This window comes from Oryctolagus cuniculus, chromosome 1 (genome assembly GCF_051225735.1).
Source record: "Oryctolagus cuniculus isolate XC-2025 breed Fujian yellow rabbit chromosome 1, ASM5122573v1, whole genome shotgun sequence".
Lineage (NCBI taxonomy): Eukaryota > Metazoa > Chordata > Mammalia > Lagomorpha > Leporidae > Oryctolagus > Oryctolagus cuniculus.
The window spans coordinates 220660495-220672514 of record NC_142867.1 but is presented as its reverse complement, the minus strand read 5'-3'; the positions used below and the strand labels follow the sequence as shown (position 1 = coordinate 220672514).

The 12020-nt window shown below is 44.6% G+C and overlaps 1 protein-coding gene across 6 annotated transcripts in view; it reads left to right on the top strand.

The window, feature by feature from the left end:
* The window catches only part of ASTN2 (astrotactin 2), a 1018233-nt gene that overhangs the window by 621347 nt on the left and 384866 nt on the right, over nucleotides 1-12020 (top strand). For all 6 annotated transcript variants that reach the window (XM_008273385.3, XM_070066427.2, XM_070066421.2 and 3 more), the window contains one exon: nucleotides 5357-5523. In XM_008273385.3, the coding sequence (XP_008271607.3) occupies nucleotides 5357-5523 (167 nt within the window). The remainder of the gene's footprint in view (nucleotides 1-5356; nucleotides 5524-12020) is intronic.

The following is a 12020-nucleotide window of genomic DNA, read 5'->3' as shown; positions in this document are numbered from 1 at the left end:
CTGGATGTGTCTCTTCTGCTCTACTCACATCTTCCCCAGCAGGAAATAGGGCTTCTTTAGGGCTTCTCTGGTTCAGTATTCTCTAGCCACTCACATGGTCAGAGTTTTTTATTTTCTCAACCAAATTATTTCATACTTTTTATTCTAGAATTCATTGTTCAGTAGATATATTATTTCTTGCCTCTCAACCTAGATGCTAAGCTCCCTAAAATAGCCATAACTCAGCTATCAATGGCTGATCATTTTGCAAAGCACTTGATGCATTTGTCTCACTGTATAAGTTACCTATTGCTGCATAACAAATGATCCCACAATTGAGAAGCTTAACAAAATGTATTTACTTATACACTGCAGTTTTTGAGTATCAGAGATTCTGGAGTGGCTTAGCTGTGTGGTTCTGGCCATCACAAGGTTGCAGTCAAGTTGTCAGCTGCCATTCTATGTACCCTGTAGCTCTCTCTTGCTCTTAAAGATGCAGTTATTTATTTATTTATTTTTTAACTTTTATTTAATGAATATAAATTTCCAAAGTACAGCTTATGGATTACAATGGCTTCCCCCCCATAACGTCCCTCCCACCCACAACCCTCCCCTTTCCCGCTCCCTCTCCCCTTCCATTCATATCAAGATTAATTTTCAATTCTCTTTATATACAGAAGATCAGTTTAGCATATATTAAGTAAAGCTTTCAACAGTTTGCACCCACATAGAAACACAAACTGAACAATACTGTTTGAGTACTAGTTATAGCATTAAATCACAATGTACAGCACATTAAGGACAGAGATCCTACATGAGGAGTAAGTGCACAGTGACTCCTGTTGTTGACTTAACAAATTGATACTCTTGTTTATGGCATCAGTAATCACCCCAGGCTCGTGTCAGGAGTTGCCAAGGCTATGGAAGCCTTTTGAGTTCACCGACTCTGATCATATTTAGACATGGTCATAGTCAAAGTGGAAGTTCTCTCCTCCCTTCAGAGAAAGGTACCTCCTTCTTTGATGACCTGTTCTTTCCACTGGGATCTCACTCGTGGAGATCTTTCATTTAAGTCATTTTTTTTTTTTTTTTTTTTTTTGCCAGAGTGTCTTGGCTTTCTATGCCTGAAATACTCTCATGGGCTTTTCAGCTGGATCCACATGCCTTAAGGGCTGATTCTGAGGCCAGAGTGCTGTTTAGGACATCCATCATTCTATGAGTCTGCTGTGTATCTCACTTCCCATGTTGGATTGTTCTCTCCCTTTTTTATTCTATCAGTTAGTATTTGCAGACACTAGTCATGTTTATGTGATCCCTTTACTCTTAGTCCTTTCATTATGATCAATTGTGAACAGAAATTGATCACTGGGACTAGTGAGATGGCATTGGTACATGCGACCCTGATGGGATTGAATTGGAATCCCCTGGTATGTTTCTAACTTTACCCTTTGGGGCAAGTCGGCTTGAGCAGCAATCATTTATTTATATGAAAGGCAGTATGACAGAGATGAAGAGACACAGAGAGAAGTACAGCTATTTCATCTGCGAATTCACTCTCCAACTGGCCAAAACAACAGGGGCTAAGTCAGGTGAAAGCCAGCAACTACATCTGGGTCTCCCACGTGAGGCGTAGGGGCCTAAACACTTGGGCCATCTTTCACGGCCTCCCCAGGTGCAGTAGCAGAGGACCTCATTGGAAGCAGAGCAGCCAAGACTTGAAACGGCACTTGCTATGGGATGCCATCTTTGCAAGCAGTGGCTCAGTCCACTGCTGAATCTGGCCCCCTGTTTACCTTCCCACAGTAATCACATGAAGACAGGAGAGTTTCATCACTGATACAGCTTAGAAGTGGCAGTTGGATTCAGTCCCACATTTAATACACAGACGTGCCACACAAACCTCCTGTTGGTGGTTCATTCAACAAATAGAAGGACCTCCTGTGTGCTAGATGCTATTCAAATATGGGATAAAGCTGAGCCCTTAGTCATACATGGCCAACACTATTGAAATATTTACATTTGGGCAGAAGAGAAAAATGATATGCAATGAAGTAATTGCAATAATACACAGGTGATCTCAGTGGATGACAATGCTAGATCTCATGTGCCCCAAGGACACAGGGCACAAAGCCCCTGAGAAATGAAGGCAGGGTTAGAGGGGGCCAACTGGTAAACCTCCTTCATATACTCAGTGCTGCTTTCCTGTTCTTTTATCAAATACAGGCTTAATTCTAGCTCTGCCTTAATTTGCTGTGTGACATTAAGCAAACTCCTTCACATTTATGATCATTGGTTTACTATCTGTGAAATAATCTTGCGGTAAGAGACTAAAGGATCTGGAAATTGTCATGAGCTGGAAGATGCTTTAACCTAAACAGAAGTGAGCATGGTGAGCAGAGAGCATCACGCTAGCCTTAGGGAGCTCTGGCGCTGTGGCTGCCACTCGCTTCACTATTCTAGCCTCTGTTCTCGGGAGGTTAGGTCATCTCTAAGCACTTCCTTACTCCAACTCCCTGGGACTGGATAGCCATCATCAATCCATGACTTGCCTAAGAGGCCGTGAAGAAGTGCAGTCATAAAGCCTGAGAAGCCTATGTAATCTTCGCCTCAGTTTCTTTATCTGTAAATTGGGAATAATAATAGGACCCACTTATAGCAATGCTTCTAACTGCTGTTAACACATTACCACAACCTGGGATCTTAAGACAATAGACATTGAGGCCTCTGTTGTGACACAGTGAGTTAAGCCTCTGCATGCAATGCTGGTTTGAGTTCTGGGTGCACAATTCTGACCCAACTGCCTGCTAATGTGCCAGGGAAGGCAATGGAAAATGGTCCAAGTTCTTGAGTCCCTGCCACCCACTTGGGAGACCCAGATGGTGTGCCTGGTTCCTGGTTTTTTCCTGGCCCAGCTGCAGCCAATGGGGACATTTGGGGAGTGAACCAGTTGACGAAAGATCTCTCTTTCTCAGTTTCTCCCTCTTTCTGTGTGTAACTGCCTTTCAAGTACATAATAAATAAATCTTTTAAAAAAAGATGGTAGACATTTGTCCTCTTCCAGTTCTGCAGGCCAGAAGTCTGAACGCAGGCTGTTGTCAGGGTCCTGCTCCCTCTGGAGGCATCCAGGAGAGTCTGTGCCTTGCCTCTTGAAGCCATCATTAGCTTGTGAACACAGCGCTCCAGTCTCTGCTCCCCCTCCACATGGCTTTCTCTTCCTTGTGTGCAGTTTCTCTCTGCCTCTCTCTTATAAGGACATCTGTGATGGCATTTAGACCAACCTTGAAAATCCAATACAGTCTGCTTGAGAGCTGTAACTTAATCACAGCTGCAAAAGCTTTACCATCCAAGGTAGTACTCACAGTCTCCAGGTTCAAGGGCTTAGTGCAGTGTATATCTTTGGGTACCATTACCAGCCTCCCGCACTACCTTGTATGTTTACTAAAGGATTAAATAAGTAAAAATAATAAAGTGCTTCGATCTAATACCTAGGTTATAGTGAGCACTCTTTTAAAGAAGGAAAGTGGCAGGGAATCAGTGAGGGTGGAAGGATCTGTCCCACGTAGCTCCTGTTTCCTGGTGAGAAGGGCAGCCCGCCCTTCTAGTATGTGTCTCCATGAGTCCCCACACAAAGACCCAGCCAAGCCCCTAGGGCAAGCACACGGCTGCAGACAGCCCTGTGCCCCCATGCCTTCAAGTCTGACCATGGATGTTCAGAGACAAGCAGGGCCTCATCTGAGCCCATATTAATATGTACAGCACTTCACTCACTTGGAAAATTGATTTTTCTTTTTAAGCACAAAATGTAGCAGTTTTATAACCTTTCTGCTGCTTGACAAAGGCCATTTATAACCTACTTTCTCCATCACCCTTCCTGGCGCCACTCTCAAATGTCTCGAAGAACTCTCTCGTGCATTTGTAATTACAAATTCTTGCTAGGCAAAATTTAATTTCCAAGAGGGCTGACCTCTTTTTTGTCACTGTAGTTTTTGTAAATTAATTTGTGTGTACGTGTGTACGTGTGTACGTGTGTGTGTGTGCTTTATTATTGACGTCTTTTAGGCAGACAGTTTGGGTAGGGAACCTGGGGAGCCTGCTGGCAGGGGGCCACAGAGGAGGGCTTTTTAATCAGGGATGCCCAGTGATGGATGAGGAGGGCTGGGCTCTGAGTGTTAATCTTTGCAGACAGGAAATGCTAGCAGGATGACTGAGATGGAAACCTGCTACCTCATTTTCTCTTAAGGCAGGAGTGTTGGAACTGCTTCTCTATGAGCTGGGCTGGAAAATGAACTCAGCTTCATCAAATGATGAAAAACCAAATTAACCAAATAGCCAGTTGTCCCCACAACAGAAGAACTTCCGTTCGTGGAGCACTTAGCAGGTGTCAGACACTACTGACAAGAGCATCCCTGATGAACTCATTCAAGGTTGAAGTCCTAAGAGTTTACTTAGAGGGTTTCTTGGAGGAATATGCCCACATCTGAGTAGTGGATATGAAAATGTCTATATAGAGGGCCCTGGTTATCAGCATAAGGACGATTCAGCTTTTTAAAACATTTATTTAATGAAGCTGGGAGGGATGCTCTTTAGAAATATTGCTTTGTGGCTATTTGGAGGATAAGGTCAGACTGGAGGGCAGCAGAGGCATTAGGAGGCCGTGGTGTGCTCCTGTGGCATGTGGGAATCTCACTTAGGCTCCAGAGAAAAGGGTGGAAGGGAAGAGATCTGCTCTTGACAGGAAGGAGGGTGATCCACATTTTGTGAGTAGCAAATTATGTGCCACGTTTGAAAGTAAAGAATGCACGACCATGACCAATTTAAGCTTCACAACAAATCTGTAGGTGTAGGTGTTATGACCAGTGAACAGAGGAAAACATTGAGACTCAGGGTGAGTAGCTTGGCCCCGTCACAGAGTGAGAAGAGGAGGAGCTAGAATTGCAACTCATTTTGGTAGGGATTCTTTAAAATATACCAGACTCCCTCCTTAGGCACCCTTTAATAGCAGTAGACCCTTGGACAATGAAGGGTGATAACAAGTGAAGACAATTCCAACAATGTCAACACTAACAAGAGTTAACATTTGGTCAGCTCTTTGGAACACTGTCCTATGAGTGACAGTGTTCCAAGCACTGTGCTAATATTATCTCCCTTCAGTGTCACAACTGTAAGAAGCAGATAGATACAGAAGTCCCATTCTGCAGGTGGATACTGATACTCAGAATGGGCAAGGGACTTGTCCAAGGTCACACAGCTGTTAATTGGCCAAAGAAGACTTTGATCCAACCTCAGGGATACACCCCTTTCAGAAGGTGGGAGGAGAGGATGTGATGGGGCTGCCACCTCCTCAGCCATAACCACCCTTTGCCCTCTCTCTGAGCAGTGCCCCGAGGAGCTGAGGCCCATGAAGGATGGCTCCGGCTGCTACGACCACTCCAAAGGCATCGACTGCTCCGATGGCTTTAACGGAGGCTGTGAGCAGCTGTGCCTGCAGCAGACGCTGCCTTTGCCCTACGATGCCACCTCCAGCACTATCTTCATGTTCTGCGGGTGAGTCTCTGTCCCCAGGGCCCAGGCACTCCTTCACAGCCTGTGGTGAATGCCTTGGAAAACGGTCAGGAGCCACACAGCCTGGCCAGGCTATAGTGACCATCTGGAAAAAGGCCTTTCTGCCTCTCCTATTTCAGCCCTGGAGGCAAAAAAAAAAACACAGGAGCATAAACTTCCTTTGGGTTTTGGAATGAAGAATGGATAAACTGGTCCATAGAGCTATCAGATGAAACCCATGCCCAGCCTGCATGCTCATTCCCACTGATGTCCCCCACAGCCCTCATCAATGCACTTGGAGGACAAAAGCAGGCATCTAGAAGGTGTTCACCAAGAACCAATCAAGTGTGCTCCATGCAAGCATAGACTTGGCCTAGGCTTTGGACTCAGCTTCTGCAGGAATTTGCTAGCGTTAGTTCAGTATTCAGCCTCTGGTTGCCCTATACCCACATCTGTAAGGAGAATTAAGTGGGGGAGGGGAGGTGTAAATGAAACAACGCCTGTCAATACACACGTAAAGCCTGTCACAGAGCTTCTGGCTCTCAAGGAACTCAAACTGACATTGTTTTAAAGTTAGTATGAGACTGGAAGGCAGGGAGTGGGGGAGGGGCGGGTAACATTGGAACCAACTTGCAAGTGGCCTGGGACAAGTCATTTTCTCTCTCAGGCGCACAGTTTGACCATCTTTGAAGAGAGATCTTGGAACGACTATGATTCATGTTTCTTCCAACTTGCCCCGTTTCCTACACTTGGGGACTGCAGTGGAGTTACCTCTGCCATGTATAGCACCTAGTATATCATTTGGTCCTCTAAAGCCACTCAAGATAATAGCCGCACCTTTTCTTCTCCTCTATTCCCATCCTGATAATGTCTTCACGTTAGAAAATGTGTTCAACTTTTGGCATTCCACGACTCAGAAAAATAATCCAGGGCTCATGTGAGAAGTATGCTCAGTGCTCTTTTTACTATGATAGAAAAGCAGATTGAATAACCCTTTCAGCCCTGCCTATCACATAAAAAGGGGGTGGGAATGTGCATGAGTTTAATCCCAGTTCAACAGAAAATTAATTTAACTTGCGTGGTTCTAGTACAGAGTCCAGTTTTCCTTCCAAGCTAATTTCAGGGTCTCCTTTCCTGCCCTGATTACACTCGCGGCTGCAAGTGCCTTCAGGCAGGTGTTGGAGCAGCGCTGGAGGCACTAGATATGAATCAGTAAAATAAATAAGAAATAAATTAAAGTATGCAGACTTGAATTTATAGTGGTCTCTGCTCAGCTTAAGTGACTGCAGGGCAGTGTTGAATAAATTATGCATGGGCTTAGATCTGCAGGCTTGCATACAGATTCAGCTGTTTCCCTATCATTGTTATTTTTCTCTCTGTGTACTGGAGTGGGGGGTGTGTTCCTGTGTGGCAGATAACAACAGTAACAGCAGCTGCTGCAACAATAATGGATTTTGACATCAGAAACTATCACCACCTTCCACACGCAGCACACAACACAAAACCTTGGATTCTGTATACGTGGATCTAACCCCAGCTCTATTTGCTTCCCTCTCCTAGGCATGGGGCAAATCTCTCTTGATCTTCAGTTCTCTCACCTGTAAAATTTTAATAATACCCAACACAATATAATGATATTTGTAAAGAGTGTAAAGTTCATCACATTTTTAAAAGAGTTATTTCTTTGAAAGGCAGAGTGAAAGAGAGATATAGACAACAGACAGAAACTGACACAGTCTGAGAGAGATCTTCCATCCACTAGTTTATTTCCCAAATGGCAGCAATGGCCAGGGCTGGGCCAGGCTGAAACCAGGAGCCAGAAACTCCATCCATGTCTCCCAAATGGTTGGTAGGGTCCTAAGCACTCGGATCATCTTCTGCTGCTTTCCTAGGTATATTAGTAGTGAGCTAGATCTGAAGTAGAGAGGCCGGGATTTGAACTGGCACTATGATGTGGGACCCTGTGTCACAGGCAGTGGCTTAAACCGCTGTACCACACATTGGCCTAATGGTTCACATTTTTTACCCTGCTAACATTAAGTACTATGCTGAGTCATGTAAACCTCCGTGCCTCAGTTTCCTTGTGTGTAAAATACGGATAGTAACAGTCTCTATAGAGTTGTTATGAGGACTAAATACATTGTACTACTACATTAATATTGATGAAGTGCTTTGGAATAGTGCCCTGAACAGAGTTCACATGGCATGAGTTTGTTTGGTAAATAAAATCACTAAAATGAATGATCCTAGTAGCAGCTGCCTAACAATTGCTCAGTGACTTAATACCCTGGACATCCTGATTGGGGGGGGGGGGTCCCTAAGATTATGAGGTGCTAACTTTAATCAGAAAGGGTCTGTGAAATTTTAACTATGATTGATCCAACTGGAGTGTATTGTGAACTGCGAAAGCCCACTGGAATGTTGCTAAATAGGACAACCAATAAATAAATAAAACCCAGATCTCAGAAAACCAACTGTAATTCCCACTTGCTTTGGGACTGGTCTCTTAAGGATGCAAATATATGGTTGCTGGCACTTGTTAGAAGCTCTATAAACAATAAAAGCTATTAGCAGGTATTTGTGAGGGAGGTAGTAGACAGAGAAGCTGGGTGCTATTGAATTAAACAGAAAACAAAACCAACCTTTCCTCCAGAAGACATTCCCAGCTTGCTCAAAGCTCTTTGACCTTTCTGAGAGTTTCCTGGGTAGCTGCAAGCTTAATAAATCTGTTTGCAACCGGGTTAACAGCTGACATTTATTAGGTGCATCCTGTGTTCTGTTACTGTTCAATGCTTTGTATACATTAGCTCTTGTAATTCTTACCAAAACTCTACAAATGGAGGTACTGTTACCATTCCCATTTTACTGTTTAGAAAACCAAGCAGAGTGTTTCAGTGACTTGACTAAGGTCACACAGCTGGTAAGTGGGGTGTTGGGATTCAAACCTAGGCCGCGTGATTCTGTCTATATTATTAGCCGTCACAAAGCACACTGAACACTGGAGTAAGGGAAAGGGTTTATTGGGGAAAACCCAGCAGGCTGGAGGGGAGGGACAAAGAAGGATAAGAGAGGAGTATAATAGAGAGAGAGAGAGGCAGAGGAGAGAAGCTAGTGAGGAGAGAAGAGAGAGCAGAGAGAAGAGAGACGAGAGGAGGAGAGGAGAGCAGACGAGAGGAGCCAGGAGAGCAGGAGAGAAGAGACAAGAGAGCCACGTGTTCAGGAACAGGTTCTTTTAACCTGGGTGGGCAGGGAAGCAGGAGCAGCGAATCCCATTAGGATGGGGGTGGAGCTTGAAACTGGTGGTTGGGCCATGTGGCCACCTGGCTTTCAGCAATGGGGGGTGGGGAGCCAGGGCATAGGATGTAAATCAGGGTGTAGATCGCGCCATAGATAAAAATGCATGAGTTTCCTAACACATATCTAGTGATATGATCTTAGGCAAGTCACTCAGTTTCTCTGAGCATCCTTTCTTTCTTATTTGTTAAAGATTTATTTGAAAATCAGTTATATAGAGAGAGGAAGAGAGAGAGAGAGAGATCTTTCATCCACCACTTCCTGGTTCACTCCCCAAATTGTTGCAAAGGCCAGGGTGGGCCAGGCTGAGCCCAGGAGTTAGGAGCTTCCTCTGGATCTCCCATGTGGGTACAGGATCCCAAGGACTAGAGCCATCTTCTGTTGGCTTCCCAGGCATCTTAGCAGGGAGTTGGATTGCAAGTGGAGCAGCGGGTTCTCAAAGTGGTGCCCATCTGGGATGCTGGTATGGCAGGCAGCGGCTTTACCCGCTACACCACAACACTGGCCCCTAAGCATCTATTCTTTAGTCAGAAGTCATTGTAGCACCACGGTGATAATTAAATGAAATTTCATATACACAGGGGCTGGTATATTTAAGTATTTAGCAAACTAATTATAATTAATGTAGTAGAGTATAAAGCCATTTCAGGTATTCAATTACTGAATTATGTATCTTGCTTATCACTGTGTCTCCAGAACCTAGAACACTATGTGGTGCATGGTAGGTTAGTAATTGGTAAATGAAGTTCTGTAAATTCTAAATTTTTGTATTTAGTTGTATTTACTTGAAGGGGGAAGAGTGTGGAGGGAGGGAGAGAGGGAGGCAGAGAGGGAGAGTGAGAATGAGAGAGGGAGGGAGACAGAGAGAGAGAGGGAATCTCCTATCTCCCTAAATACCCACAACAGCCATGGCTGGACCAGGCCAAAGCTGGAACTCAAACTGGGACTCTCATTTGGGTGGCAGGGACCTCAGTTCTTAAGCCATCACATGCTACCTCCCAGTATCCACATTGGTAAAAGTATGAATTAGAAGCAAAGCTGGGACTGAAACCCAGACACTCTGATATGGGATGCAAGCATCCTAACCAGTGTCTTAACCATTGTGGCAAATGTCCACCCCAAATTTCCTAATCGATGTGACTACGAAGTTGATCCCATTTATGGCCTTTCCAGCTATGCTGCCAATTTTCATCCCTGTTCCTGAGTTAGGCCTCTTGGCTTTAGGTTTTGGATGTAAAAAAATGTATGCATGTATGTATTTGAGAGAGAGAGTTTCCATCTGCTGATTCACTCCCCAAACATGTGCAGGGTAGGGACTAGGTCAGGCCAAAGCTGGGAACCGGGAACTCAACCCAGGTTTCACATGTCGATAGCAAAACTCAACTACTCAAACTATCACCACTGCCTCCCACAGTCTGCGTTCACAGGAAGCTGGAGTTAGGACTGAGCTGGGTAGCAAACTCAGACATTCCAGTGTGAGACATGGGAATCACAACTATTGACTGACCACTTAACGTCTACCCTTAGCTTCTGGGTTTTTGAAAACATCTGACTGTCCCTCTGTCTCCCCTCTCTTCTTCCCTGAATGTCTTGACTCTTGTTTTCCCTGATGCTTTAACTGGGGCATATCTTATTGTAATTTCAAATGCCCTGGAGCTAGGTAATAATAATAATAATTCTATGATAGGATATAATATTATATACATATGATGATAATTATAATAATACCTGACCCTCCAAATAGGTTCTGTTCAAATATTGGCTCAATGTTTATTGAATGGTTTAAGAGGCACGTAAACAGAGGACTTATGTTTTCTTCTCTTTTGTTGCTATTTTTTCATCTCTACCCATAGGGCCCTCTTACAGGGTGAGAGGTGTGTTTATATTTTATCTTGACTGGTAATTTATTGTCATGAAATCTTGGCATTTTTTGAAGACTGAACCTATGACTAGCTGCTCTGATTGTCATCTCCTGTTCAGCCAAGACCCTCTGAACTGAGTGAAGCGTCCACTCACTGGATTACAAAGCCTCCCTTTCCTTTCCATGGAGGAGTCCGCTGCTCAGTTGACTTGGCTGCTTCCTGTCTGGTCCTGTCACACTGTGAATGCCTTGTGAGCCAGGGCTGGATCTTTTTTTTTCTTGACAGGCAGAGTTAGACAGTGAGACAGAGAGAGACAGAGAGAAAGATCTTCCTTCTGTTAGTTCACCCCACAAATGGCTGCTACAGCCAGGGCGCTGTGCCGATCCGAAGCCAGGAACCAGGTGCTTCTTCCTGGTCTCCCATGAGGGTACAGGGCCCAAGCACCTGGGCCATCTTCCACTGCCTTCCTGGGCCACAGCAGAGAGCTGGACTGGAAGAGGAGCAACCAGGACAGAACTGGCGCCCCAACCGGGACTAGAACCCCAGGTACCTGCACCACAGGCGGAGGATTAGCCTAGTGAGTCACGGCGCCGGCCCAAGGACTGGATCTTTATTACCTCTGTCCATGTTGCTGTTCTCCACTGCTAGACCCAAGGACCTCTTCAAAGCCATAAGGACTGAATTAAGGAATTAATCCTCCTAAGATTTGTTGCACCTTCTCTGAGTATTGTCCTTTATGAGGTGCTAAAAATACAAAGAATTGAGTACAAGGCCTTTCCCACCAGGAGCAAAGGGGACACTGAGAAAGATGGCTGAGCCATACTTGGTCCTGATTGCTGTTGACAGACACAGGTACCAGTATGATGGGTAGAAGGGGGTGAATTCGAGAGTAGTGGAGAAGGTCATTGGTTGCTAAGCTGAAGCATTTAGGATGAACCTTACAGGGAGGAATCATTACCACCTATGAAGACCTTGGCAAGTTGCCTAGCAACCAAGTTTGTCTTCTGTGTGTGTGGGTGTGTTTACAATGCTTTCCATACATACTTCTGAGAGAGCTCAATTCTATCCACATAAATCCACCCTATTAAAAATTATTAATGTTAAGATAGGACTGATCAGAGCCATTTGTAAGAAGGGGAATGAAAGAAGAGAAAATGATTTCAGGAGTCTGAAATGGGAGTCACTCGACATGAGAAAATTTAGCTTTGTGCTTCTTGGCAACCAAAGTAAACAGAAAAAAGGCAAAACAAACCATAGTGGATTATATCCTTGACCTTGTTTGAGAAAATGACAGTTGTGGTTTCTTTTTTGTTTTGAAGAATATGCTCCTATTCCTGTCACCCT